The sequence below is a fragment of the Argopecten irradians genome, chromosome 7 (assembly GCF_041381155.1).
Source record: "Argopecten irradians isolate NY chromosome 7, Ai_NY, whole genome shotgun sequence".
Taxonomy (NCBI): Eukaryota; Metazoa; Mollusca; class Bivalvia; order Pectinida; family Pectinidae; genus Argopecten; species Argopecten irradians.
Window position 1 is genome coordinate 42823989 of NC_091140.1, and position 27029 is coordinate 42851017.

A 27029-nucleotide genomic window follows, 5' to 3' on the forward strand; every position below is an offset into this window, starting at 1 on the left:
AACATATTTATCTACAGTACATGGCATCTACAATAATAAACAACAATACATGTACAGGATATATTTGACAAGTTTACTCACAGTAGTAAAACACGTCTGTACAGATTAGGGGTTGGAAAGAGAGAGAGAGCGCTTCGCGGGTGCCTTGTGACCGCGTCCGCGCACATTGGTGACGTCATCAAATCCACGATTCACAACAAGTGTAATGCATTGTTTTAGGTATTTCTTCATTTGTAGCTTTACATTCTTAGTCCATTTTTGAAAATAATTTTCATCCTTAAAAGACTTAAATAGTGTAAAAATTAAACACATGTAGTCAGGGGCGTAGCTTGCTCTTTAAAAAAAAGCCCGGGCTTGCACATAAAAAATCCTAGTATGGTTTACTCATTGTCTTGTAAAGTTAAAACATCTATGTAGATCCGTCAAAGTCTTGAATGTAAATTAAAATCAAAGTAAAATAACCTAAACGTTTACGTAGATGATTTATCTAAAATTAATAATACTGAAATATACGTTATGCGTTAATATGAATCTTCTAAGACACAAGATGGCTTGTTCAATATTAAAACGAAAGACACGCAAAGTCAAAGGACGACAGATGAAATATCGAAAGTGACATCTCGCAAATTATAGTGACACAGAGTAGATTCTACTTAGATAGTCCGCTAAAACCTGCTTATATTATTAGGCTTTTTATTTATTTTTTGCCAAATATAAAGTCTATATATTAGACAAAAAAACTTATAATATAGGCAGGCTTAGCGGAAAAGATTCTATTTAGTAAATGCACAATCTACTGACACATACTCTTGTTGGAGCGATACATTGTATAGAGAATTAAAACTTCCCGTCAAGAAAGACTTTAAGAAGACAAAATACTATTTTTTCAATCAGTGCGACTTTTATGCCTTACAATATGAGGCGCTGTTTTTATATTCATTCATTTTTTCACATATATGTATAATTCGATTTTTACACATAAAAAAATTCGATAACGTAAGAAAGTTCCGTCAATCTATCATCAAATCCCATTAGAGTCACTCAAGATACATGCAGGACTTATCATGAGATTTTCATATACTTTTTAAGTACTAAACATTAACACATAATTATCAGGTACAGGTAGAAAACAGTCCTATACCTTTGATTTTAATAAATATAGTTTAGCAATACCAAGCATTATCAAATATCATTTTCGGTGCTAAACATTTCCTTAAAACGATTTTCCGTTGGGGAGCTTCGCCCCCCTGAACCCCCTAACCAGGGCGCTGCCCTGGACCCGCTGGGAGCCTAGGCGGCCCCCAGACCCCTCGCCTGGGCTTGCACATGTAAAAGACTCTAATTAAACACATGTAGTGACCATGGCCAATTGTAACTGGACTGATTCATATACTGAAGTACAAGTGAGCTTGTAAAATTGTATATTTATGCATGATGCACAAACATAAAGCTCTTTTCCAGCTACAGAAGAATGAAGAAGATGTAATCACAGTTTTTCTTTTGTACCTAAATATTCTTTATTTCATACATTGTTTTCTCATTATTTCAAGCATCATTTATCAATTGAACAAAGTAAGAATCATCCCCATTCCTCTAAGGGCAGGGATGTAAACACTTTAGGAGGGGGAGGAAGTAAAGAAGGTGGAAGATTAGTAATACCCTCTAGATGTGGAGGGAGTGAATACACCGGCAACTTCAGTTTTTTTTCTGACGGCTTTTCTATTTTACCTCCCGAACACTTTTGTATTTTTCCGAGCCATTTTTCATATGATGGTGGCTCATCTGTCTCTGTTGTCTTGGAAGAAACTTCACTTTTCCTTAAATCAATCTGTCTTTGCATTTCTTGTTTTTGTTCTTCTGTCAGATGTGAATATTTACAACTTTCCATGAAAGAACAGTTTCCGGACGACAGAAAATGTTTACATGGCCGTTTTGCCATTTCCTCTGCCAGAATTACCTCTGGGTCGCGGAACTGATCATAATAGACCTTGCGACACCTTTGATGAATCATACCCTTGAGATGATTTTTCCGATTGTTTGCTTTATCTGCAAAAGTCTTGTCACAGAAATCGCAATAATAGTTCTTCCCCATGGCGAAACATCTAACAGGTCACACTTTCTACTGTCATCTGAAATCAATACAGTTTGACAAAGGGATTAGTGCATGGATGTTTGTACTACATTGTATTAGTTTATTTGTACAGTAAATTTTATGTTTCTGCCTTAGTACTAGCCCGAGATACTATGACCCCATCCTTGCTATCACAGGGGTTACTAATTTACTATCACTGTCGTTATGTTCACTTCTGGACTATGTTATAGCAAATCTAAAGGTTCCATGTATGGCAGCAATTGAGTAAGTGATCCGGTCCTTTGATGTTTATCAAAAAGTAAAGAAGTACCATATGGATTCAAAGTTGCTCCAAAATCAATGAGACTAAATAACCAAAAAAAAGCCATGTAAACCCCAAATATGCAATGACCAGATCAATGATAAAGCACCCTTTCACTTCCAGTTATCTGTAGCTATTTCTTCTATATTTCAACCCCCCACTCAAGTTACAACTTCCCAACCTCATGATTCTTCTGTCTTTTAGCCCCCCCCCCCCACCCCCACCCCCAACACACACATACCTGATTGATTGTCATGTTATTTCAGGTTCCTATTCAGGTATTATTCCTAAAAACCAAAAAGGGTATACACACTGTGTACTCTCAAAGGAGGGGAACCACTTCATTCAAAAATGGAATTTACAATTTCATCTTAATTTTGAAATTTTCAATTTAATTATTAATTACTGGACTATTAAAACAGTATAGAACCCCTCGGCTACAGACAAAATACTGTGGTACACATTTCTCTTAATTAATTACTTTTCTTCAACTCAATCATCTTTTTCTTCAGAGCACAAAAAAGAACAGGAAACAACAGAAAAGGAAAGTAACATACATGTAGGCCTATATGTTTTCTGGAAATATATATGATGTGTTAATTCTCACAGCATAGGCCTACATGAATGTGAAGAATTAAATATTATCAATGTTTGAGATAATTTCCTAGTTGTAATTCTATAGCAGCTACATGGAATGTACGTTTACATATATACATTGTACGATACACATACATCATAAAAGTTTCTTTCCTTCCAGCTGGACATTCATGTCATCTCTCTCCAGAACTCAAATATTGTTTACAAAAAAAAAAACAAACAGAGACATAGATAATTTAATTAAATCTCTGCAAAAAACTACACGAATAATTGAACACATATATTGTACTTGTAAAATATCTATGTATGAGCTAATTTATTTTCACATCTTTGACAGCTACATGCATGGACGTTCTATGGAACGTTTTCGTGTGGTTTTAAATGGGAAATTATGTTACGATTATTTGTACTTAACCTTCATGATTCGGTTGATGTAAAATACGACGAATGCGATGCTGCAATAATTGCCCCTTGCCGGGGCCCCATCTCTGCATCGGCCGAATATTTGTGTCGATTTCCATGTACAAGATGCTTTTATCGAAAAATTATTACAAAGCATTGTCATTAATGTAAGAATACTTCATTTGCATCAAATGTATCATCTCAAAACAACAATTTGCATACCACATTAGTTGAAACACATGTCCATGTTGACATTTCCACGCAGCCTCGTTTTCAAAGAGTTTGTCGAATTTATATTTAGAACTGTGCTAAATTTACACGGGGCTTCCCCAAAATTTCAATGGTCAAAACTGGACACCGTAAGCAGAACTTGACCATCATTATGGTATACAATGACTTTTGGAAGGCCAAAGAACGCATTTAGACTGGTTTCCTTTGCCCGACTATTCACTTTAAATCATATGGTACACTGTTGATGAATGTGATGGTTTGAAGTTGGATGTCACTCTCCCTTTAATCTTCAAAGAAAATCTCTGCATGCCTGTGATTGGTCAGTTTTTTTTCTCCTGAACCGCATTCAGTTTTAATTTACTATGAGATAGACTAGGGGTGTACATTGTATAATGTAACAACAGTGAAAGTAACCCCTGGATTATTGTGGATGCTTTGGCCCTCACAGAAGACTTAGCCATTATGACAGATAGATGTCTATCTATCAGCATAATGTCTAAGTTTGATGTGCCAGAGTATTTCGGGCTACCCTAGACAAATTTATTGTATTATTTAAAGAACATTATAGTGCAACATACATGTAAAAGGAAAGTACATGTAAGTACATCATTAATTTATGCAATCAGGGACTTGGACGAGTGTCTGGCAAGCTAGCAATAGCAAGAGTCACGTAGGCGGCAAAACCAGTAGAGTAACTAATTACTATCGCATACATTTATACCCACTTAATAAGAGATCGTAGGACACCGTTACACAATACACGTGCACAGTACCGCAAAATATACGCTACGCGACAGCTCTGATTAGGTTAAATATATGTATTGCTAAATAGCTCTGAAAACTCAATGACTTACCAAAACAACGACCAAACAAATTATCAGCAGATCTACAGTAGCCTAGCTGAACAGCTGAAATAAGAAATAGTTCAACTTCCTGTTCGTGTACAGTCGTGCTCGATTTGTCACAAGATAGTACGTAAGTCGTAGAAAACGTTTACAGTATCGTAACAAATGAAATATTAAAACATAAAATCATAATGAAATAAGAATAATATAAATATTACATACTTTTGATACATACTTATTACCACCAAATCAGCTACATTGGATGACATATGTGCGTGCACTGATTCATCAATGTGTACTAGTCAAATCGAGCAGACCCAGTCGGAGTACATTGCGTAGAGTAAAGCTGTACGCCGAATACTCTCCCGCGCGCCTTATTCTCTCTATGCATACAGAGTTGTCGTTCATCCCTTTGTCAACAATATTGGCAAAACATGTATAAACAATAGCTGTTATTCGTGAAAATATGTTTACAGTACTAATATCTTATCTTGTTTTATAGATTGACGTGCGTGGAACCAGGACAATGAAAAAGAAATCCTTCAATTGATGGCAGCTACACTGTACATACAAATGTTTGTATACTTACATAAATGTATAGGGTGAAAAGCGTACGTCTATTGAGTACCCCGACCACTGGTATGATAAAATATGACTCTACCGACTGAGCAATAGAAAAATAGAAAAATAGAAAAAAAAAACGTCTATTGAGTACCCCGACCACTGGTATGATAAAATATGACTCTACCGACTGAGCAATAGAAAAATAGAAAAATAGAAAAAAAAAACGTCTATTGAGTACCCCGACCACTGGTATGATAAAATATGACTCTACCGACTGAGCAATAGAAAAATAGAAAAATAGAAAAAAAACGTCTATTGAGTACCCCGACCACTGGTATGATAAAATATGACTCTACCGACTGAGCAATAGAAAAATAGAAAAATAGAAAAAAAACGTCTATTGAGTACCCCGACCACTGGTATGATAAAATATGACTCTACCGACTGAGCAATAGAAAAATGCACCGTCAACTGAGTGACATACGGCATTTAGTCCTTTTTACGCAAAAAGAAACAATTTTCTAGACTCATACACATTCAGCATTACATACATGTATTAAAAATTCGCTGCAATAAGTACATCGTTTTAATTGTACATTTATCGTGGTAATTTAGTGTTCTCGTTTTGAAAGACAAACTATATATATCCTTCATGTATGTTTAAATTTCTGATAAGCAATATTTAATTTTCTTCGTTTAACTACGCGATTAATGTTCTTGGTTAATGATTCTAAGCTGGTTTTCATTGATTTTAATTTCTTTGAAATATCCCTAGAGGTTAGAACTCACAATTGTATTATACATACGTGTATATGCATATGTACACGTATGTAACTCATAACATGTCACATTTGGCCATCATTTCCGAGCGACTTTTGTTAATAAATATGACTTGAAAATTGAATGCCTTGATGAGATTAGAAAATTAAAAAAGATTAAAAAATAATGGATGTAGTCTGTTAGTCGAATAAACACTCTTTAACATGACGACATTATATTTATAATGTGATATATTGTGTTGATTTTTCACACATACATATGTTGGAACAATGTCTACTAAAGATTTGCTTTTCAAGGTAATAATCATCCGAAATGGCGGATATATCGGTTACCAAACCACAATTTAGAACATAACCCGATGTCTCGTTAGCAATTGTAAACATATATAAGAACTACTCTAAAGTAAGGCACCAATACGTTGTATTTTTTTTCCAAAATGATGCACATTTTAAGGCCAGGTTATTGAACGACAACTTTACAGTTGTAAACCGGTATTTCATGGTAGCTGTTTTATGTTTTAGGATTTTCGTCTTCCGGTACACAAATCAATTTAATTACTTAAGATTTTAAAGAGTTCTTTTTTTGTGTTCAATGGCTATTTCCTATTGTGATTCCCTGTTCTTTTCGGTGTAATTGCCCTCTAGTGTGATGCATTAAAAATAACGATCGTCAAATGGCATCATTTCAGAACTGAACAAGTTAGGGTCCATTCTTTGAGCCACTTCTCGAACGCCGACAAGACTTCATCAGTCCAAAAATGACGCCCACATCAATTTCTTTTCAAGTTTGGAAATAGGACGAAGTCACTAGCGGCTAGACCTGGCGAATTGAAAATGTTTGGTATTAATGGTTCATAACCGTTTCGTTCAACAGAATCAATTGCAACTTTGCAAGCATCAAAACACACTTAGAGAGTTTTTCACGGGTGGCGAATCTCAGCTGGCTTTACAATTTTACGTACTAGTAGCACATTCCGGTTACTGCACTTCTCTTGGGTAAGAAGCACAACTCTATAGCGTGTTTTGAGTTCCACAATACTGTGGTTATCACCTCGACAACAGATGGTTGCCCCCTGAAACTCTTTGGCCTCGGTGGACACAGGCCTTACCCGCTGACGACTCTGAGCATTATGCTGTAGCTGATGGTAATGAACCTTAATCTCATATACAGTCACCAGACTTAAAAAAAACCCAACGTTTTCATTTGACCTAAAACGCTTCAAAAATGCGCTGCATACATGTACTGATGCCCTGATTGTTCTTCGCTAAGGTATTTGGGAACCCAGAGGACCGTTAGCTTGTGCAACCTACACGATCATATAAGACTGTAGTATCACTACCATACATGTATATACTGTATGGCTACTTATTGTCTTGCCCTGTATATTTAAACTCTAGTTCATACGCATGTAAACAATTAACGAGCGTCATTTAGCACGCACCGAAATGTAGTTCATAGGCCATTGCATATACACCAATGATCAACAAACATATACTTATTTTTATAGAGACTGATCTATCCTTGTAACCCTAAATTGAAATGATATATTTGTTTTATAAGCTTGGAAACTTATTGAAAAGTGTACAAATATATAATTCTAAATTTTATATTTATTTAAGAAATAATTAACGTAATTTGAAATTAGGAAATCAATAGATATGTGCCAGTTCGACACTTTTATTTCATTTATTGGTATGCATCAGAATAACGTTAATTTTTTTTGTTGATGTTATGAGGGTATAATGATAATGGAGCACGTGTAAATTTGCCGGGGTTACACACTGCCGTGGTTACATAATTTGCATGTGCTCCATTATCATTATACCCTCAATAAAAATCTATTCCTTTTATTTACAGCTTTTCACGCAAATCTATTCTCGCGACGGTTGCGTATTTTTTGATAAAATAGCCATATTTTTTTCCCTCCCGACATCATCAACGAATTCGATTGAACAGCTGAATGGAATCGAGTCATTCATATGTTCCCATCAAAAGTGGGGTCATGACTACGCCAGCGACTATTCCTGCAACAATAGAATCGCCGCACGTGCTGTACTATCATTATGCGCTGTGTCAATGTAAATACAAACTGTAAATATTACGAAAATGAACGTCAAATTTTGTTGATAACTTAGCGAACATACAATGGAAATGTAAATACGTGTAATGGTACTGGGTATATATACAATGTATTATAAAACAAGATGTATTATTTTCCCTGACCTCAATATTAAGTGAAAAATAACTGAAATTTATTTTATAAATATGCAAACAACAAACCAACAACAACGTTAACCAGTATTGTTGAGGTATAAAATAATGCGCATTTAATAAAAAAAATATATATATTTATAATGGTATTTTTCACATATATCAAACATATGTCCATGTAATGGAAATTCTATATAAGCTTTTTATATCTTATGGTACGGACAAACACGCCTTTAGTCTATTTAAATATCTGAACTCAATATTGGTATAAAGGATTAATAGCGCAATGTTCTGATAATAGAAAATCTTCGAAGCAACCGTTTGAGTATTGTTATATTTGTATATTATATATGACGCAATATTCATATTCGTATTTCAACGGTTCTGAATAGATCAGCTTTTCGAATATGCAATGAAGTGTATCCACAATCCTTGTGACTTATACTGTACAATCTATATAATACCACGAAGAATGCCCATGATTTGTCTTAGATTGATCGGGTAATATCTATATTCGTATTTCAACAATTCTGAAATAAATCAGCTTTTTAAGGATGCAATGAAATGTATCCACAATAATTTTGACTTACAATACTGTACAATCTATATAATACCGTAAAGAATGTCCGAGATTTGTCTTAAATTGATCGGGTAACTTTATCGATATTTAAAACACGCCAAGTGAACACGTATATTTGGCGTGTTGCTATTATAATTGCAATGGTTATGCTTATTATATCTAGGCCTTTGTCAAATTATGATTCCATATCCGTTTGTGTACAGTATAAATTTGGCAGAAGGTAATCACTACTTCCATATGATGTACACTATGCGCCAAAGTAAGCTGACAAAAAATCAAACGTAGTTCCTCTTTGGATTTCTTTAAATTATGGCGACTGTGAAGCGGAGTCAGAGTGAAAGGCTATATTCCAGAAGAAATTACGACACACCTATCACCAATGTTAACGACAGAATTGAAGAGTGGCGCGGCCATAGCGTCAAACATGCTTGGCCAAAAGAAAAAACGGAAAATGGCGGCGTCACAGAACAACAAAGAACGGAAAGAAGAAATCTGATACGTCGTTTGGTGTCGTATATTCTGAAAAAAATGGGACGAAGAAGGAAAAGAAATCGAAGATCGCCTGATTTAAAAGATGAGGAGAATGTTGAAGAGGTACCGGGACACGAAATGTCTGAACAGTTTATCGAAGCAGTAGTGGAACATACGATGTCGGAAGGCTCAGATTCTTTGACTTTCCGCTCTGCATGTAGCGACATCAATAATGAAGAAATCTCTGATCTCAAAAACAAACTGAAACAAAAAGACAAAGAAATTGAAAAATTACAACAGAGAATAAAAGATCTGGAGGCAGAAAAAGGTGCGCAGTGCACAGAAAACAAGGGGACTATTGTTTTACACGTCCAGAAAGCCAAGAAAATAAATCTCGGTAGAGAAACTACCCAGGTGTTTTAAAACTTCAAAGAATGGCAACTTCTCTGTGTATTCATACCGGTGAAATGTGAAAACCTATGCATTTCTCGTAAAAGACGGATATTCATGTATCTCGAAGAACGCCCAGAAACAATGGATAGGGATTTATCATACAGAAAAGATAATTTTATCTAATTTGTGGAACAATGGACATTCAGCGAAGGCGAGAAAGTAATATTTTGTGAGCGAAAGTGATATTTTATGAGCGATGATGAGAAAGTGGTATTTGTGAGCTAGAAAGCTATATTTTGTGCAATATTGACTTTTCATATCTGTTCGAAGACTGTCAAGACAATAAGATGATGCACACTATTTTGATATAAAAAGGAATCAGCGAAATACGAAGACATGTTTTGACGTCAAGTTCGAAGAGTAAACTGGAGTACTTACTGTTATTTTAATGCGAAACAAAAACCCCATAAGGAAAATCAAAGGATCGACAAAACGAAGACAAACTACACAGACTTTTGGTAATTATCATTTGATTAAAGTATTATTTAGAAACAAAAAGATAATGTTCTTTATGTTCAGTTATACAAGCTGTGTTGCATGTCATAAAGATGTTATTTCATCAGCAAGCCTTACTGCTTATAACATTAAATCGATGTATGGTATTGAAATTGAGACAATGTGATTAAGTGTAAATATGTTTTTTTTTTTTGTTTTTTTTTTAATTAATGGAAAAAATATGTCAATTTACAGATACCGCATTGCAACTTTTAGAAACAAGGAAATGAAGATATAATCAAAAATGGTTATTCCATATTGGAAATTCCCTATGTGTCATTATTTAACTGTTATGAAATATTGAATTGATCTATATTTAGAAAAAAAAATCAGTCATAGGTCTTTAACATATGACCTGGTTAATACCCATTGGAATTTTAAATAGACCAACTAAGCGAAGATTTGAAATGTTTCCAAAACTTTTCGACAGTGGCGTCAGTGACGCCAAAGCAAAAGTTTTGATTTAAGTTTTGTATCTGTCATAGTACAAGACCAAGATACGCAAACATGGAAAATAAATGTGTCAGACATCACATTAAACAGATGATTTAAAAAGCAGTTATGGTTAAAGATTTACAAAGAAAAAATAATAAATGTGCAAATGCGGGCAATGGAAAATGGTGTTATGACATACACGATTTATTTATTCATGCTTTTATATACCGCATTTTCAGGTTTTGTATGGTTGAGCAAAATTGTGTAATATGTTTATAAGGTTTTGGATTTTTAGGCTTGCGGTATAAACTTGATACCGTTATAGAACTTTGATAAATGCCTTATATGTACATTTCTTATTTTATTGTTTTGCTTTTATGTATTGATGATATAATTCGATACACTAGTACAATCTGTGTACATTTACAGCGTATGTCAGGTCAGTAGACGACATAAGACACTTGTTGTTGAAAGGCTTTGTATATATATGTTCAGTTAAGTGTCTCATTGTCCATGGATATAATTATGTATTAGAACGACCTTGACTTGTATTGAACAAACATTATCACGAAAGATCATTACTGTGTAATTGTGCCTTGCATTTTACATACACGCTAAATATATATATATATATATATAATGTATATTCTTCTATCGGGTTTACGTAGTAGTAGAGATATATATGTTTATCTGTGTGAAGTTGTTTAAAATCATGATAATTAAATGTGATTATCCAAAGTGAATACAGTGAACCCGCGATAATCCGGACTCCGGATAATCCCGGTAATCCGGATAACCTCACAATTCGGACTGAAATGTTAGGGATCGGATTTGATCACTTAAATAACGACTTTTATTAGTAAAAGGAATTTGGCAGTTCGGAAAATTCGTAATTCGAACGATTTAGGCTTTGGACGCAAGTGTCCGGATTATCGAGGGATCATTGTACAACTTTAATTAAGTTGGAAATTTTAGTTACACAGGAATATCATTTTTCTTTACGCTGTAAATTAATTTTATGAATGAAATACATTTTTTTCCATACATTGAAATCCATAAAATAAATTAAATGTAACTTTCCATTCTTAATGAAAAGCACTTAAAATTACATAATTTCATAAAAGCTTTATACTATAATTTAGGTTTTTACATATCTTTTTAGCGATTTCATTATCTTTTTTTAAAGGTCAGTCTTAAAATACTCAGAGTTTAGTTGTTACCACAACTAATTTATATATTTTTTACAAGATCGGGTGACACATGATTTATTTTTACTATGATACACGTACAGATACAAACTAAAAGCTACCTCCCACGGTTACGCATTTTGATCAATGTTGAATAAATTATCAATGGTTGATGACGTTTTTATTATTTATATAAATAATCTATTTCCTTATTGGTGACGCAATTATTAAGCGAATGTGCCTCTTTATAGCAAAAAATCGGACAAGGCGACTGATATAGACTCCTGCAAATGCTACATCAACCAACCAGCAGGTCACAAACTTAATTGACGACTTTTACCATTGACCGATCGGGATGAGATACTGAATGTTTCGGCGACATGTTTCAGTAAGGCTACGCTATATGAGATTGACAATGTTTTCCACTATCACACGGAGACAAACATAAATTTACTACAGCTCTTTAAAATACACCCTATCACATTGAGACAAACATAAATTTACTACAGCTTTTTAAAATACACGCTATCACACGGAGACAACCATAAATTTACTACAGCTTTTTAAAATACACGCTATCACACGGAGACAAGCATAAATTTACTGCAGCTTTTTAAAATACACACTATCACACGGAGACAAACACAGATTTACTGCGGTTTTTTGAAATCCACGCTATCACACGGATACAAACACAAATCTACTGCAGCTATTAACATCCTCATGTAACAAACAGTATAACAGTTTTTTTTATTGTTTTTTTAACATTTCTGCCAGCACTTAGTTATCCGGCGGCCAGATAATTATATGGCGGCTGCCAAATAAATTTTACGATATAATTCCGTCTTTGCATATTACAAAGTTAACTCCCTTGTGTGTGATGAATTCAAAATCAATACCTACCCGTAAGGGTATGATAACCGTGTAATATGCAGATACAGAATTGTGATCATGCAACAACGCAAATTTAATTATATGAAACTATTATGTCATCGACTATTGATACAGATAGTAATGTAAACATAGGACAGATAATGTCTATCTTCTGTAGGATAATCATATAAGTTAGTATCTTACACCGGCTTACATCCAACGACTGCTTTGGATGTGCTTCTATCGACTGTTAGTTATGTAAGTGTATGTTCTGCTTTGGAGACGACTGCAGACACATTTTTGTGAGTAAGTAAGGTGTTTCTTTAAACATAGACAACATCTTGTTTTATATTAAGAGGACATTTTCATTGTTATTTATTCAAACAATGCATCAAATATTACATCCACCACATATTCATGGAATATGAATATATATCAAGTTATCTACCATGCATTCTTTCAATTTCCAGAAATAACATTCGTTTTAGAGAGAGAGGACAGTGAGAAAACAAAGAATGATAAGAAAATAGAATTAGAAAGGAAGAGAGAAAGGGGGGATGGCATTAATTCTTAGTTTGGAGCTATCAAAAGTCCAATGTGTACACGTATATCATGGATACAAAACATTAGGGTTGTCCAGTAGGTCGTCGATTCAAATACATTATAAACCAAGTTCGTTTTATTCAGAAAATTTATGGATAGTTTCTTACAATACAAGGTTTCTTTTGGTGCGAGACTTAGGAAAGCAAAAACTCCTCCAATCGCTCTACAGTAGTATATTTTACTTTTTTAGATGTGTGATAATGTGTGAGAAGTATATTACAAGAAAGGCAATTAACAACTCACAGGTAGCTTTTTGTTACATTTTGCGACCCTCACGGGACTCCGTTTCGGTTATCGGTATAACGTACACATCCGACATACTTAGACCAGGAATTTTAATGGTTTCAATTAAGATTCTTAATAACAATGTGAAATTCGTCATTATTTTGTGTGTGTTGTTTTTCATGAAGAATATTGAACAAAAGTTTTATATAACAAATTGCTTCGTGGGTATGTGTAAAATTTTCTCCATCGCATTGTCCCTCTAACTGTTATCAATCATATATTTGTCCAATTTTTAATTATCATAAGGTAATCGTTAACGCTTTTTTTTTCTTAAATCTAATTTTATTTTATTTTTATTTTCCAGAATTGATGGTAGTATTATCAGCAAAAAATTTAGATATGATTCCAACTTTAATTTATGTCATTAATATACAATACAAAAAGGAAAGGACCTAAATACGGAGCCCTGGGGGACAACAGAATTTGTAGTTTTGACGGGAGTTTCCTATTTCCTACAATAATTTACGGTTTTCGATTTCTGATACAATCTTGTAACCAAATTAAACAGTTTTCTACCTATACCATAAATTGCTCGTTTAAACATTTTGTCCCTTGTGCCCCACATAATAACATGCTTTCGAAATGTCATAGAAAACTAAACATGTCCAGTGTATTTTTTTCGAAATTTTCACATAGGGAATGGTATATTTCAATAAGTTGGTGAGATGATGAATTTCCAGCTTGGAAACCCGAGTAGTATTTACTTACTAGTGAATTTTCAAGTCAGCAGTTGTTTAGATACTTGACTACTAACATTTCAAAAACTTTTCTGATAGCACTTGGAAAAATCAGTAATAAGTAGAATTATGCTTATCTCCTTATATCTTTATATATGCCCAATATAAAGTCAACGGAAAACGAGTTGTATTCAAATTAGTATCAATGGCATCTGTCCCGTTTCGCGTTCCGTTTCGTCTCTCTCCCGCCCGTTCGTCGTTATACAATACCAGATTTACAGTGGGCCACAACAGACCGGACAGAAAATACTAAACAATAACAAAGATTAATTATCTTCTACTATGTAGTCTTAGTGTAGATACTGCGTCGGTTAGTGGCATATATCCTTTATATAAGTTAACTTAATTACTTAGTTCTTATTTTTCCCCCTTTACAGAATGTTTGCTTCTGTTATTTTTTCTCCCATTTTGTCTGAAATAGTGCCTCCGGCTCGCGCGCTACGCCTATTCTGTTGGGAACAAATGTTGTCTCCTATTCGTACGTATATTTGGAGAGTAAAGTACCACATCAATTCGACCAATTTGCATTTGTATACTCTCTATGGAACGTATTAAATTAAATAGTATGATCAATTGGATTTGATCACCTTAAAAAATAACGATATATGTTAATAAATGAAATTATTCATACGGATAGTACAGTAAAAACGTAGGACGGATAATGTCTGTATTCCGTAGGATAAGTAATATCATATCTGGCGTACATCCAACGACTGCTTTGGATGTAATTCATTCGACTGTTTGCTATGTTAATGTATTTTCTGTTTTGTAAACGACTGTAGACACGGCTTTGTGAGTAAGTAAGTCTATTCCTTAAAGGTATTTTTGTAATAGAGACTCCTAATAAACATTGTTGTTTGTTATGTTGATCAAACTCGAGATAGTTAATTTTCAAATTTTGAAAAGACACAAGCTTTATTTTCTTAACTAACGAGGGTTTAGACAAACATTATAAATAACAGTCACGCTAGGAGAACTTGTTTATTCCATAACTTTGAAATGTATACCATGGTGATCCATTCTTTCTCATTATATTCAGAGAAACTAACCGCCATATATCGTGTAATAATATATTTTTGCTATGAAAAAGCTATGGGATAAAACGTGTTTACATCAATTACGCCTTTTTGCATTGAGAATGTCTTATTTAAGTGTGTAATAGTGGTAGTGGGGTACTGCAAAACATGAAATATTCGAGAAAATTTTCATTCTTTGCAATAGAGCTTTCAAAGTTCAGTGTGTATTTCGAGGGTCAAAAATCATTTTTGACCTACATGTATACGTAATCGATTCAAATAAATCATAAACTGTGTTTTTTTGTGTATTACATCAACGAAAGTTAACGCACAACGATCAATTTATGTGATAACGTATCATGTTTTTGAATTGAATTCATCGCATAAAGTATCAATGCACACACTGCAATGTTCTTATTTCAGAGCAGTCAAATTTTAGATCGAGCGTGAAAATCAAATATTTTCTACGACCTGATTGTGGACATTTTTGCGTCATTTTTGTCGAAACAGTACTTAGAATAGTTATAGAATGATTTTGAAAGTAGCATTATAGATCTTTCTAACGGTAGAAACTGTTTTTGTGAAGACTTGCTGAAATGTTATTCTTTTTTAGCCAATCAAGCTGCAGATAAGGTAGAAGTTTTATCTAGGGGAGCTTTAATTTCCACACTTTACGTGTATAGTACAATATAGAATATGATTTTTACAGAGTTTTACCACCTTAAACGTCAAAAATTGGCCTTAGGACACTCTGGTGGGTCTATATTGATAAAAGCTGTAATTTATTCTCAGGTGTTCAATACCAGATTTACGGAAATTTCCTAAATTTAGCGTTGTGTATGAATAAGCGCTAAAATTAGATTATCGATAAAGATAAGAACAGTTAACATTTGTTTTATATCACGATGACCTGGGATCTGCCAGGGAGATACAAATGGTATAGTGCATATTATATGGTGTCTTCATTGAAAATTATGGTCATTTCATCACCTTATTTTAAGAAACGAAGAAACATTGCAGGGGATAATATAATTTCTCCAGCAAAAGAATGCGTTCAAAAGTTATCGTTACGAGATTTTATAATAATTAGCCAAACAAATATTCATTGTACATTATACATAATGTATAGTACTGTATATGATCGGTTTACTGGTGAAATAGTGGTTTATTGTTATTTGTTTGGTGTTTATTGATTATTCTAGTCTATCGATACCTTTGATCTTAACTTACATTTTTCATTTGAATTAAGTCACATTTATTTTCTTTTTTTCATTCGTTCAACATACCCTTTATTTATGATTATTTCAAAATTTCTCGATTTTAAGTGCTATAATTACATAAATCGTTATAACTAATACCGGTTTAATCGTATTCTTATTTTATTTCAACAGCCACAACATCGCTTCAACATGTTTGCCAAGCATTCCACTAAAATCGGGTTTGCGCTACAACAGCGGAAGTCATTTTACTTATCAACAACACAAGAGAAGCCTTCGTTGGCAACTCTCTCTAATGATCCACTCAAGCCAGAAGAAAAGTCTGCATTGGCACCACGCTCCATTGATCCATGCGTGTTACAAAGGAAGGCATCATTGACGAAAACTACGTACACCTATGTCTTCTCCGTATCACAAGTTAATACCACATGGGTCCAGCATTCTAATGATCTTGCTATAATACGAGAGAGGTCGTCGTTGACCATGACCACGTTCTCCTGTGCTCATCCAGTACCTAAAGGAAAGTCTTCGTTGGCCTCATGTTCTTTTGATCTACCCGCATCACAATGGAGCACGTTCCCATTTGATCTACCTGTCCATATGACTGACTTGGCCCAAGGCCTCTTTGATTTTCCAATACCACAAGGAATTAAATCGTCGTTGACCACAGACGCCAGTGGCATACCACCATCCCAAGAGAAGACGTCGTTGAATCATAACAACACAACAGAGAAAGCTGTAACCTTTTGTGATTGTGAATTCTCAAAGGAGCTGAAGAAGAAATTAATTGATATTGAATCAGAAAAATTATCGATGATGGATATCATAGATCAACAGGACAAGGCTTTGACTGAATTAATGGATACAAATTCAAACTGTGTGCAGGAAACTCTAAAGATATCCAAGTGTAATACTGTACAGATAGGAGCTGGGTGTTACGATCAAATAAAGTCGCAGCTGGAGTACATGGGAAAACTGATCGAAGACGTAAAGGTAAGTTACTATATCAATGTTATACCTCGTTCCATTGTATAGTTGTCCCATTTAGTTTAATTATCACGTAATATCCATCCATCACAATAATGTGCCATAAAGTGTATATTACCTGCACAAATGATTAAAAGTGGATAATAAATACTGGAAATAGTGTATTGTTTTATTTATATCTTAAATGGAGAAGTGGAACGACAACAAAATATGAACGACGGCCATAATATCTACGGATTCAGCGAGGCAAGTCATATACCAAGATGGGGAATGGATGTACCAAGATGCAACTTAAAAACCTTATTGTCCTGAAGGTCATCAGGATAATATTTAAGAGATTTAAGTAGGTTAATTTATCAATTGGAATTCCCTTAATTCTTTCGTCTTCTTGTCTTCTTACGAAATTAAAAATAATATAGTTTATGCATTGCATTATGTTTTTAAAATAAAAAAACGTGATAACTTTCTATCACATGTATTCTTTATATTTAATTAATACTGGATGGCGCGGCAGATAACTGAAGAATGAGGACTTCTTTTATAACGTCGATGAAGGTATTTGTAGATTGGAACAATTATCCCCAAAAAAACTTTACATATCACAAAACCATAGAACATTTCACTGTCGGGTTTGACGCCTGGTGGTTTAAAAAAATCTAATGAAAATTAAATAATTCGGTTAGGTGTCTTCATTTAAAAAAAAGAGCACCAGTGAACCGCTTCTTTTAGTGTACCATTTCATATCATTGAATATTTGTTTTTATTAAGAAAATACCCAGAATGTATATATAAACATTTGTGTATCATTCAAAGATGTAATTTAAAACAGTTTTGAATAGAGAGAAATTAAAAATAAAATTGTGAGAAAAAAACAAATGCCTGTTAAATTGCGTAAATCAAATTTTGTAAAATTTACCTGGTACTGAGTACATGTTGTAAATGCTTTCTTGAAATATATCTTCTAATTGTGCTAGAGTTAGTTTAATATTACGAATATGTATCTTAATAAACGGCTGAATTGCGTCGGAAATCTATGTAAGAATCACATACCTCTTTGACCATGTGTTGTCTTAAATTTTAATTTTATTCATATTGGTTTATCTCTATGTAACTATAAATCCATGCTATACTATAAGACGACTCTTTCATCCGGTGATATGAAGGATTATATGACTCTTTTCATATGTACTTATGTAGGATAGAACTATTCCACCCGAGAGTACAGAATTTTGGGACAGAACCGAGGCTTGCCGAGGTTTCTGACCCAAAATTCTGTACCCGAGGGTGGAATAGTTCTATCCTACATAATTTACATATGAAAGAGTTATTGTCTCACATTGCTTGTCGAGTTACTTGCATGAAAGGTGAGGCAGCCATTTTGTTACAAAATCTTAACTTCTTAAATAATTGATCGATTTTAAAAATAAGAACGCCATTCGAAAGAGCTCATCAAAGTTTGGTTTATATTAATCAATATAAACAAGAAATCTTAGGTAAAACGGTTTGAAATGCAAATTAAACAAATGAAATGGTAAATAAATCCGGCAAATCAATCGAAATAGAAGAAAAATGACGTCAACTTTGGCTGATATGATGTCATCTGATTGTTAGGCAATTGTGACGTCACAGCTATGTAAGATAGATTTATCTTACATAGCTGTCTTTCATGGGACAACTCTATCTTACATGGCTAGCTATGTGAGAAAGATATATTCTACTCGAGTTTCACAGAATGTTGTAAAACCCGAGGCTTGCCGACATTTTGTGTTCCCGACGGTAGACTATCCCTATATCCTTCATATACCCAAGTGAAAAAGTGTAAACAATAACTTGGTAGGATTTTTTTCTTCATTTATTTACAAATATTATTAGGATATACAGCTGTTATTATTGGATGTATTTATTTATTCTTATATATAAATAGAAAAAAAATCATAATATATACATGTATGATTTTTTTCTTCGTTTTATTTAGGAATATTTTTAGGATGATATACAGCTGATATCATTGCATGTATTTATTTTAATCTTATCTTCTGCTTTGATGTATACACCTGTCTATCTGTGCTTGACCTTATTATCTGTCATGCTATATTACGTGATTTAGATATACACGAGACAATATCAAAATGATTTCAAGTTTCGATTTAACATATACAGATATAAAAATCATTGGTGTTGTGTGAAACATAGTTCAATAAATTATTTTTGAGTTATGGTGCTGTTTATGATTGCATGCTTTAATGTTCTGATAATGTTGTATTTATGTTTAAATATATATCTCATGTTATGACTTTGTTTTATGGTTTAATGTTTATATATTGATGTATTTCATGTATACATATTGTGTATAATTTGTTTCTGTTATGTATAATCTTTTCATTTATGTATGTTGTATCATTAAGTTTGATTAAATCTGAAAAAAACTCATTGCTTTATCATATTGGTTCCTTTGGTGGACACTTCCGGAACGTATGGGATACCATGTCTGACGGGGTCATATAATTATTCTGCTGATTATAGAAATTATACAGACTCTCGATAATACGAAAGCCTGTGTCCCATGCCCAAAACGACCGGATAAAAAACAATCTTGATTGCCGGATTCCATTTACTTATCAATAAGGCAAAAAAAGTTTGTTTAGGGCTACATTGGCAAAAAGAGAGGGTCGGTCGGTCGGGAAGACTTTTTTTTTTCTTTTTTTTTAAGTGTTTTTCACTCTAAAATGATGGTCGGAACCGGAGTCTGGGGTCAAAATCCCGACTTTTTAATACTTTCTCGTAGAAAAGTGGGGGAAAAAAATTAGGGTCGGTCGGGTAACCCTAAACAGACATATTTTTGTTTTGCCTAAACAAATTCCTGAAAGTTCCGGATTATCGCGGGTCAACTGTATGTAAGTTTCCACAATACAAATATTCTCTACCTGCATGATTTTGAGTATTCTGTGCTTGCAGGTAGGTATCCACTATTATGACACGATTTTATTAGTATAACGCCATATTTGCCGGAAAAATGACGTCATTTTGCTCACAATCGATAACTACCCGAAAGTGAGATCATTTTGCAGTATGCAATCTGTGTTGGGATCAATTACACTTTAGACAGCTTTCTAAGAGCATAAATTTGCTCGCGGATTGTTGTCTTCTTATTTATTTGGGAGATTTATTTTTGAAAAATATAATAATTACGAATTCGTAATAATAAGTGTGCTAATACAGCAGATAATTTTTTTTACTTTAAAATCGCGATTTTTTTTGTGGTGATTTAATTGCTGATTTAAAGTTCAAGTATTAATAATCATCATATGTTTGCAAATTGAGTCTCACATTTAGATATGTTAACAGAACATGGAATACACAACATGTAGTCAGTGCAAACCGAATGTCCTAGAACGATATTATTGTCGTAATTCTAATTTTAAGTTTTATCACATACACATTCATATGTGTCGTTATTTAAAATTCATCAAAACCTATGACGACGTAAAACTGTTTTTTTTTTAAATATTGAAATCCATATCTTTAGACTGTATAATATCAATCGGTGTTTACATTTATAACGTGTCGTATTAGGTTTGTTATCTATTCACTTTAGAATATGGCAAATTGTCTATCATAATCATTCTTGCTCAATATTAACACAAAATGTCAAATGGTGACTAAAATATCAACAATTTTTATAAATGTACACGTAACCTTACTTATATATGTAATAATGACTTCATAATACAGCAAATATCGATACAATGTAGAATTTACCTGACCTAAATCGCTGTCACAAAATGAACATTTAAAAATAGAAGTACCAAGAACGGATAAAAATAGTTACAGCTATGTATAGATATCTGCAATAGCTAAATACATAAATATCCTCTAGTTAACATACATCTGGTAAGAACTAAAGTTACACAATGCATTCAAATTAATGTCGCCGAAAATAAAGATAAAAATACCAACTATAATGATAAAAGCACTTCGTATAAGGATATATCCACCATATATTAAGTCATATCCACAAGATATGCTGGTATGTGTAGAACTCGTAACGATATCATTTAACGACTTGTTTACCCGCATATAACGATGAAACTACCAAATTATAAAACAGCAGAACTGATAATGAATGTACATGTATGTGTCAATGTACTATTTCTAGTTAAGAGATAAGATAATTTCAACTATCCTATTTCCAACGCCGACTGTTCGTAAGAAGCATGCTCCGTCAGCTTATATTTAATTAGTTATTTTACATTATATACCGATCCGCTCCTTTTACACCCTCAAGCGTTATATTAAATGCAATTTTGATTTTATTATTGTGACATATATGGAGTACATGTCCCTATATTCAATGTTGAAAGTTGTGTGAATTTTGAGAAGGAAGCTACTTATTTCATTTAATCTTCAATCACGTAAAAGTCCTTTCTCCGATGTGAAATAATTTGTATATTTACAAATATATACTGTATATTTTCATTGACAGAGTTAATTCTGTTGCATGTTTTTTTCTCTCTCAAAAGTCCTAACTTGTGATACAATGTGTACTCCCAAGTATCAATGCATGATCTCAGTGGGAATAAACACCAATGGGAGAAAACAATAACAAATGCTAGTGTTTTTGTATTTAGGGCATAACTACACAAATCACAAATTCATTGGCATACACATAAACATTTTCTGAAACGTTGTTGATAAAAATGAGTTTAGTGATTAATATGCACTTTATTTTTATAAGTATTTATTGTTCTTATCATTTTGTTTAGATAGCGATATTGTACTTTTGTTTAAAGCTATATGTGCCGTAATTATCCTACTCACGAATCAAGATGAGCTTTTAATATGCTATTCACAATTAAGATCAAAATAGTAGTGCAGTAAAATAAGTACCTATGGTCAGACCCTGAAGCTAGGTGGTGGTCTACAATTTCATTCCACATTTTACAGTTTTATTTAGTAATTTTAAAGAAATTTTAGCAGGTTTGTTTCCTTTAATCAATTATCTACAGTGGTCTTATTTAATAATTTAAATCATGTCCTTTTGTTTGACGTTAAATTTTGTAATGATATCCAAAATGTTAAAAAAAATATTAACATTTCGAAATTGGATATTTGCAATTTAAAGATGATTCACCGCCGACAGAGCATAAATGATATTCATCATTTGAACAATAATTGGTGTTTTATTGTGTATATATATGTCAAATTGACACAAACAATACCATGAAATAATTTATTTTGCTTTTGGTGCATGCGCAATCAGTACTTCATTACATGTAGGGCATAGTGCAACGGATTTTTTTCGAGATGCATTATTTTTAATATTTTTATCTTGAAGTAAAATTAGAAGCTCAAACTTTTCAATGGTGGTAATGGTGTAAAGAAAGTAACTTTTGTAACCGAAGAAAAATACAAAATCGTCTGCTCCTATTATTGATAGTGAAAAAATACCAAATGTCAACTGTGGAGCATCTTTAATATTAAAATAAATTAGACATATCATAAGCTTATTATAATTGAATTACAATCTAACCTTTAAAATTAAAGAAATAAAAAATTGTCACAAATAACATATTGGCAAACTAAAATCTTGGAAATCTTAAAAAATGTTGGATTATACGCTATTTCCCTTGACTTTGAACTCATTTGCAATTCAATAAAAAGAACGATTTTCCTGCAAAATGCATAACTTATATTTAATGAAACTCTGCGACATTTTGTAATATGCATATAGTATATGATTGTATAGTTTGGTTTGTGGAAATAATGCTTGTAATCATTCTATGGCATGTGGACATTTGCATTACATTTTAGTATTAAATGCTAGCAGATGACCAAGGAAATAAGATCGATTTTTCACTAAGTTCAATTTGTTTAAAATAAAATTAGACAGAAGCAGATATTTCAACAGCATTTACTACTGTAAACCAACTTTCTTTCGCACGCGATTTATTTTCGCGGATTTCGCGATCAGTGCATATTCGCGAAAGTTTATCTCTACGAATAAATATCTTTCACAATTCCTGCACAAACAAATTCATACGTAACTCCATTCAACTTCAAATCGCCAAACGCAATCTCCCAGAAAATGCTTTGAAACAGAAATCGCGAAATTTAGTAGCTGCGAAAGAAAGTTGATTTACAGTACTTATTTTATGGAGATTTAGATCATGTTTTTCCATAGCGTGCTAAAAATCCACCGAGTTCATATCTAGGCCTATGTTTTGGTAGATACAAAATTAACCTGCCAATTATGTCGTATTAATTTCGATGGTGTCTATGTAATCAATAGTCAAATTTGTTTTCGATTGGATTCTCGGCATTCGGATTATTGCGGGTCCTTTGTATGCATGTTTCTACATTACAGATATTCTGTACTTGCACAATTAAGTTATTTGTGCTTACGGGTAGGTATTAATTGTTATAACATTTTATTATGAGTATAACGCCATTTTTGCTCACAATCGATACCTATCAGAAAGGGCTATAATTCTGTAGTACGCAAATATATTTGTATGTAAACCTTTATTGGGATCAATTACAGCCTTGGGAGAGCATAATTTATTTGATCTTCCGTTCTATTTTGGAGGTTATTAATTTCGCTAAAATACGATAATTATAGTGTGCTAATGCAACATATATTTTCACTTTAAAACGGCAAAATGAAATCACAGTAAAGAAGCCGTTAGGAATCGAAATTTTTCATGGGTGATTTAATTTCGCGAATTATAGCTCATGTATTTCATCTTTGCATATTACTAGAGTTACCTTCCTTGCAGGTAGGTAGCCATTATGACGTCGGTTTTTTTCTCTGAAAAGTATGACGCTATGCTCGAAAACACATGCCGTCACAATCAATACCTACATGTACATGTACACGCAAAGATAGATAATTCTATAATATGCAAATACAGAATTAGTTATTATAATATCTTGAATTCTTATCACACATGAAAATTTGGTTACAGGACATGTATAACATTAAGTCAGTGAAAATTGAATATCATAGATCGAACGAAATTGTCATCGTTCGTCATTCTTATTTTAAAGTTTTAAATGTGTCGTTATTTATATTTCCTTAAAACCTTAAAACATATGACGAAATAAAAATAGGTTACTAAAGATAAAATGCGTATCTTAAGACTATATTTCATGATAAACTCAATGTCCACATTTATAACGTGTTGTTATTATTAAATTGCAGAGAGCTGTTGCTTTTTCATATGTTCTTGGGAATTCTATTTTTAAATGTTAATTCTGTGTCAGCATTTTGTGTTAGATAAATACTACATTGTATCGATACTTGCTATATTATTAAGTCATCATTACATATAATAATAACGTTATTTGTACAAGTACATTTAACAACTTCACTAGCCAAGGGTACAGTAGTCAAAGATACCGAACCCTTGGCATATGTCGTGTAAAAAGTGAATTTTCCGCACAGAGCCACCTGCTGGATCACGCAGTTGTGCCCCTTCTATTTACGTAATCATTGTTGTATGGATTGAAAAATGGCAGTGCCCTTTGAACTGCACAGCTTCAAAATACCAAAGATAAACAAGTTTGTGAGTCATTTGTTTGCTAGTTCGAATATCGGTTTGTGTGTTTCAGGAGGTCGCAGTTTATCTTGCATAATCTGTTGAACTTTGAGAAACAGAAACCACGCAAGTACTTACTTTCCAAATCTGTTTGGAGTGCAACGTATCCAGGTACTTCATTTAGCGCTGGTTTAAAATTTAATTGCTTTGTTTATCTTTTAAAAATGAAACTCTGTTGTCAAATTTTAAGCTTTGTCAATATGACTGACTAGTATTAAAATGTCACCAGACTGGCAATGACTCGTATTTAGAAAATATCTATATTATACGTTTCGGGAAAAATGAACCTAGTTACACCTGCACCCTGATACTAAATCTTAAAGTCTAGATTTGAAAATAACTCGATTACGATACTTGTTTGTCCCAGAAACATAGCTATCGCAGATTTCTATTTAACATTTACCACAACCGTCATATCTGCAGACGATAAAATATAACCAACACTGCATATTAGTCAGTCAAACATCAACACTGCATTACTTCCGGGACCGCAACGTGTTTCGCACCACCTGTAAATCAAGGGCGGTAATCTCCACAAAACGAAACAATCAATCGCGGTCCATTGTTTCAATTCATATCAGTGAACATATTTGTGGTAATTGCGCTGGTGTACGGAAGTGTTGACGAAGGGTACCCTTCAAAGGTTTGTAACCATTTTTCAACATTTTCTGCTTTTCATTACTTTAAAAGTTCCAATCTATACTGTATCAAGCAAATTAATTTGCTAATTTTTCGTGGATAATGGTTGATAATAGTTTAAAGGAGATCGGGACAACAGGTAACACTTTAACAGTGAAAATATGTCATCCATTGAAAACACGTACAAAAGTACAACGTCGATCAACATCAAGGGATGATTACATGAAGCCAGGTAGATAGAATATAGATAACTATCATGTCACACATTTTAAACCTTAAACAAAATATATTACATCAAATATGTAGGGAAATTAACATAAATCTATTTTATATACGCTATATAAGAGTTACTTGGTTAAATTGACTAGCTTCCCTACTTTTTTCCAAAACCCTTGTTCAACACTAACACACCACTGGAAGCTAGCACACCACCAGGACTAGGCTATTTCTGTTTAACTATTCAGATTCGAGGTGGGCGGGACTTGTTTCCGGACTTTGACGTTCAAATGACGTTACATGTAGTATCGATCGGAAACTGTTACTGAACACGTCATCACATTTTTAGGCTACCTATAAATGGTTAACGTCTGGGAATTTCAGCAATACATGTATATAAAGAATTTAGTATTATGCCTAGTGGTATAAAATGTTGAAATATTGAGAAATCATAGCGGAATCAAATTATAACCTGTGGTTTGAATAGAAGCAAAACAAAATGGGCATGGAATCACAATTATCATCTCGGAATAATTTGAATGTTTGAAGCTAAGATTATGTACATAAATTACAATGTAAAAGTCTGTCAATCTCTAATGACCATGGGCATACGCGACAGGAATATAGCGTATGAGATAAATATACTTTAGTCTAATCATAGCTTTTGTATGTATCTTTATATTAAAACAGTTGAGTATGGGGTTGAGTGATGTACATGTAACAATTTTCTGGTTTCCCTCGAACTTGCCTACTTTCCCGGCTTCGCATCGGGAAATGGACAAGTCTCGAGAAACTAGAAACTTACTCTATCCCTCAACCCCTTACTTTAACTGTATACTTCTTGTTACGTGGAAAGACTTATGAAACACCGATTTAAATTTAAAAAGATACATTCATCAAGACAATATCACCAGGTGTAGGCGGTACCGCTGGGAAATCGCATGCACGGGAGAGAGGGGGGATGTCGCTATTTTACGTAAGCGTGGTGGTCGCTTGAATTATTAGTGTCGCTTTAAACAGGATAAGTTAGTGAAATACATAATATACGCATAAAAACAAGCATAACATATCTGTTAAAACTGTACTTTACTTTAGCGTATACAGTACCACAAATAAAACTGTACTTTACTTAGCGTATACAGTACCACAAATAAAACTGTACTTTACTTTAGCGTATACAGTACCACAAATAAAACTGTACTTTACTTTAGCGT

General features: G+C 33.3%; 1 protein-coding gene across 2 annotated transcripts in view; it reads right to left on the minus strand.

Moving 5' to 3' along the window:
* Positions 1 to 1486: 1486 nt before the first annotated feature.
* Positions 1487 to 27029, minus strand: part of LOC138328516 (zinc finger matrin-type protein 5-like) — a 46269-nt gene continuing 20726 nt past the window's right edge. Inside the window, exons 1-2 of one of the 2 annotated variants that reach the window (XM_069275352.1) lie at positions 4478 to 4573; positions 1487 to 2129 (exon numbers count right to left, since the gene is read on the minus strand). In XM_069275352.1, coding sequence (XP_069131453.1) covers positions 1580 to 2092 — 513 coding nt within the window. In that variant the 5' untranslated portion in view covers positions 2093 to 2129; positions 4478 to 4573 and the 3' untranslated portion in view covers positions 1487 to 1579. Of the gene's footprint in view, positions 2130 to 4477; positions 4574 to 27029 lie in introns of those variants that run through there. The other variant, XM_069275353.1, reaches the window with a different exon arrangement.